The sequence below is a fragment of the Penaeus vannamei genome, chromosome 41, assembly GCF_042767895.1.
Source record: "Penaeus vannamei isolate JL-2024 chromosome 41, ASM4276789v1, whole genome shotgun sequence".
Taxonomy (NCBI): domain Eukaryota; kingdom Metazoa; phylum Arthropoda; class Malacostraca; order Decapoda; family Penaeidae; genus Penaeus; species Penaeus vannamei.
The window spans coordinates 8,215,489-8,220,488 of record NC_091589.1 but is presented as its reverse complement, the minus strand read 5'-3'; the positions used below and the strand labels follow the sequence as shown (position 1 = coordinate 8,220,488).

At 39.7% G+C, this 5,000-nt stretch overlaps 1 protein-coding gene across 1 annotated transcript in view; it reads right to left on the bottom strand.

Moving 5' to 3' along the window:
• Window positions 1-5,000, bottom strand: part of LOC113803345 (46 kDa FK506-binding nuclear protein) — a 14,201-nt gene that overhangs the window by 8,098 nt on the left and 1,103 nt on the right. The window contains exons 2-4 of the mRNA XM_070118003.1: window positions 1,412-1,521; window positions 203-431; window positions 1-9 (exon numbers count right to left, since the gene is read on the bottom strand). The exon at window positions 1-9 is cut by the window's left edge and continues 78 nt beyond it. Of these exons, the coding sequence (XP_069974104.1) occupies window positions 1-9; window positions 203-431; window positions 1,412-1,521 (348 nt within the window). The remainder of the gene's footprint in view (window positions 10-202; window positions 432-1,411; window positions 1,522-5,000) is intronic.

Below are 5,000 nucleotides of genomic sequence, written 5' to 3'. Positions count from 1 at the left end.
CTGGCGTTTCTGAAATGTAGATCCTTTATTTATTTGATGTCATTTGCTTATCCCTCTCCCTCTACCATCTCTTGGTTACTCTTGGTTGTATACATCTTCCTCTCATTTTCCACACACACACAAACACACACACACACAATATATATATACATACACACACACACACATACCAAAGTTTATTGTGTACACAGCAATTCCTTACCCTCATCACTATTTTCCTCTTCTTCCTCTACCTCTTCCTCCTCATCCAGCTCATCCTCCAAGTCAGGAATGACGTACCCCGAGAGGTGGACGACACCCTTACCTCCCAGGGTGTAGAAGGCAATGCGGCTGCCCTCCATGAACTGCAAGTCAAGTGGGCATTGCAAGATGCCCAACTTTTTGCTCAGATTGCAGATGAGTGTCTCATAGCCTTCCACTTCTACCATGACCTGTGTGGGAGAGGACATGTTAATTTTTGTGGTAGTTTGAAATGGTTAAAGTTTTTAGTTTTGTTATACAGAAAATATGTATCTAAGCCTTTCTTGCTGTTTTCTATCATTTTAACTCCTACGATCCGGATAACGTTATGGTCCCATCATGGAAAAATCTGGGTCGAGGACAGAGTCATGTGCACTGGACAAAATGGCTGCGGGCAGGGTGATGCAAACTTGTCGTCATGAGTGAAGGCCAGGGTGATGGAAAAGACTTGCCACAAGTGAACAAACCTCTTGGAGTGTGATTAGACTCATTTGGTGCTTAGAAAGGGGCTTTGGCATTATTTCCATCGATAAACGAATGTAGAATGTATGATGCATAAGCGATAACTGGAAGAGGGCTGGCTCCAGGGAGGATGCCATTTCCATGCTGTGCATTGAATTAAGAAAAACTAAGATATATGACAAATAACCAAATGTTTCATTTTCTTTTCTTTTAATTATTATTTACTACATAGAGTGATGATATGGAATCTGTGCAAGGAAATAAGCTATTACCATCTGGATTAAGCAAATTAAAAGAAAAATATGAACAATGGAAAATGGCAAAAAAAAAAAAAAAAAAAAAAAAAAAAAAAAAAAAAAAAAAAAAGGTTTATGTAAAATAAACTTGCAAAGGAGAGGCACAGAGTATTGTCACTGCTCATGAGTGTTTGCGTGCACTCAGCCTACATGCCGCAAAACTAGATTCAACAGGTAAAAGATGTTTAGAAGAAGAAGAAGAAGAAGAAAAAATGTTTTTGCAACGTAATACGGTGGCAGATGAGATAATGAAAGCAACAATGACGGTGCCACTGATCCATCATAACGGATAACTAATGATAAAAATGATGTAAAATATTCAAATAAGAACAAATATAACTATGAAGGTTATGGCATCTATAAAGCAGAAACAAGAAAGTAATCATAAAAAGGAACTGTCCCAAGACACTCACCCTGATAATTTCATCATCTGTAACAGAGGTGGTGTCGAGCACGGCAGCTGATATATGGAAGGCATCATCTACAACCTTTGCGTAGCGCTTGGCTGGATCAAGTGACAAACCTGGCAAGAAAAAGGATTAAGTTATACCATAATATAGGCACAGCAAGATACTGACATACATATTACAGCTAATGTATTAGTTTTTCAATCAATGATTTCGGTTAATATTGGAAGAAAAGAAAAAGAAGACCATGTAGAGATAAAGAAAAATTATGGTTGTCTAAAAAGAGCAAGAAAAATTGGAAGGACTTTTTAAAAATAAGGTTGAATGATCATTAACATCAAAGTCTGAACTAACAATGCCTGACGCCACGTCAGCATGTAAGGTCATTAGCAGCGTATAAAAAATATAAAAATATCGCGAGACTTTGGGGTAATTTCCCCAGGTAAGGAAAATACTGTGATAAAAAGGTAAAAAATTAGTTAAAAATTAAGACCAAATATGTTGGATGTCAAAGGTTGTAGAACACTATTGGTTTGGTTAGTATGGTAATGAAAGGGGTAAGAGGGAATTGCAAACTGAGTATGAAGGCCGTTCAGAACTGACAAAAAACCGGACCTTCATCCTTTCAGCCCGGCTCTCACACTTTGGGATGTGGACAGGGGGAGGAGATGAAGAAGGAGGAAGACAAAAGGTGGAGAAGAGAAGACCAAGCAAAATTAGCTGAGGCGAGGGCTGAGGTCCAATGTAGGGGCGATCTCCCACATTGGGCCCCAGTCTCTGTCTCCTAAGCCTCCCCCATGGCAACAACACGCATGGGATTAAGGGGGTCCAAAAAGATGTGTAAAAACTAGTCACTGATGTATAATATGATCTGCTCTGGCAAAGAATAACATCAGAAATAAAGAAAATGGGTAGTGACGAACACCATGTGGAGATCAAGTTCCCATGCACTTCCAGTGACTAAGTCTAACCATCCTCACTTTGTAGTGAACAACTTAGCTGTGTGGTAACCTAATTTTAACTGTCTTGGCACATATAGCTCATGACATCACAACCAATCATTGTCAATATCTTAGAAATGAAACTATACTTTTAATGTATGTATTGTGATTTAGATAAAATTATAGAGTAATATGAATTAATTAAATTCTTAGATATACAAGGTGTTCTACATTATTGCATACACATTTAAAAAAAATTAGAAATGCTTGTTACATCCATACTTGCACATGCACAGCCAACTACCAGCAAATTTCACAGTTTTGTTACTGCAGTTGTTACTGCTGGTTCCAATAGGGAAGTTGGTTTATAGTACTACTTCTGGTGAAAACAATCTCTTCCTGAAAATGTTTTGGTCTAGGGGATAACATTAACCCACTGGCCCCAGTATATTTTGAAGCTGAAATCAATGGTTTCCGGGCGGCTTCAAAATCAGTGTGCAGGGCTGGCCGGAATCAGCCTGTGCGCCTGCCGCAGTCTGCAATGGAACCAGAGCGTAAGCTCCGATCCAGCATCACACCGGTGGGACGCCCAGCATTTTTTTTTCGGGTGTCTCATATGTGGGACACCCGTCGTAAATGGGTTAAATTTGGTGACAAACCAATAACCGTGTTCCAGCTGCAGAAATACCTCAGTTCATAATATCCAAGCCCCCTCCACTTCAGCCATAAAGAATCCAATTTGTAACTTACAATGTACAGCTAGTGGTTATTTGGAGGGGGTCCGGGGGCACAGCCCCCCTGTAAGGAAACATGGCAATTGGGAAGGGGTCTGGGGGCAAAGCCCCTGATAGGGAAAACAGCGATCAGGAAGGGGTACTGGAGTGAAGCACCAGTAAGAAAACAGACGCTTAGTCCCAAATCAGAGGTATCATGTAAACCAAAAAAAATTAAACCCAACCCATGCTACCTTCTTATTCCCTAGGCAGAGAGGCAAGCCCTCCTGCACCCACACTTTATTTGCACTTCATAACAAACAGAAAACAGGCATTAAGAAATCTGGCTGTGTGTTGTGGATTGTCTGAGTGGTGATATGCAGTGGATATTTTTTTCACTTCAAGGTAAATATGAGGCAGAAGTTCTATGTTTTGATTATGACGATTTCTTATGGTTTATGATGGCAGTGTCCATTTCTATCTCTGTCTCTTGCTCTTGATATTAACCCAAAACATCCTGATATATAGACAATTTTCACACTACATCCACAGCAATATTGTGAAGCTTAGTCATTTGTGGAGCCTTGCACACTCAATATTGGCCCTGCACCAGCAAATACCAATAAATCTCCACCATGTGGTACACCTATTTACAACGGGTGTCCCACATATGAGACACACACACACACACACAAATACCAATAAATCTCCACCACAGGTATATTAACCCATTTACAACAGGTGTCCCACATATGACACCCGAAAAAAAATAATAATAAATTAATAAATAATAAAAAAAATAAAATAAAAATAAATAAATAAATAAATAAATGCTGGGCGTCCCGCCAGTGTGACAGATTGGTTTGTGTTCCGATTCTGTCACGGGCCGAAGCGGGTATGACGGATTGGTTTGTGTTCCGATTCTGTCACGAGCCGAAGCCGGCGTGCAGACAGATTCCGGGCCAGCCCCACGCACCAATTTTGTAGCCACCTGGTAAGTATTATTTTCGGATTCAAAATATACTGATGCTAGTGGGTTAAAGCGTAATTCAACTAGTCTGGCCATAAGCACAGCTATTTGGGCCTAATCGTGTCACTTTGGTGTGAAATCTGGGGGCTGAGGGGAGCCAGCAATAACAGGACCTTAAGGATTCTTTTTCCTCGGATTTCCTGGGTGCAATTAACAACTATCTATAATCCTCAAATAAATTATCAATATCTTTAAAGTCAACAAAAAGAGATTCTAAATAAAAGAAATATCACAATTGTTAAAAAAGAAAAAAAAAAAAAAGGGGGGGGGGGGCTAATTTGAAACTAGTTACACTCACATTGACTGCCCATCAGACTGGCGTTAATCAATAAATCAATAAATTGGTTTCTATTCTTTCTTAATCAAACAAACAAACAAACAAACACACACACAGAACTACAGTAAAACAGAATAAGTCCTAGTGCTCCATTTTTCTCAAACGAGAAGTATTGTACCCAGCGTATTCAAGCAGAGACATGTGTGTTCTATTTTGGTGGTGCTTTTCACAGATGAAACACTGGGCACTTGGCCACAGGTCAGGTCGTACGTGAAGACAAGGCCAGTTGAACTGCACCTTTAATTGCAACTGTAGCCTCCATACCTTCCTGAGATTTCACCTTCAAACAAGTAATCAGTTTAACCACTATCTGGCTAAAATTTGAGGCTTTGTTGTCATAGTTTTTGAATTAAGAACAGTGTCTGACAGTGTGCCACTCAAATTAAACTTCTAACTCTAGGCCATCTATCACAAACCATCCTAAGTTCCACATGAATTCAAACCCCAACCAAAATCACTATGGGTATAAGACCCTGCTTTTGAGAGCCACAATGGTTGTCTTCTCAATATCTGGCATTCAGTTTCACTTCAATGTCATTATGCTTCGGACAAGTGGCATTCATATTTCTTGCAT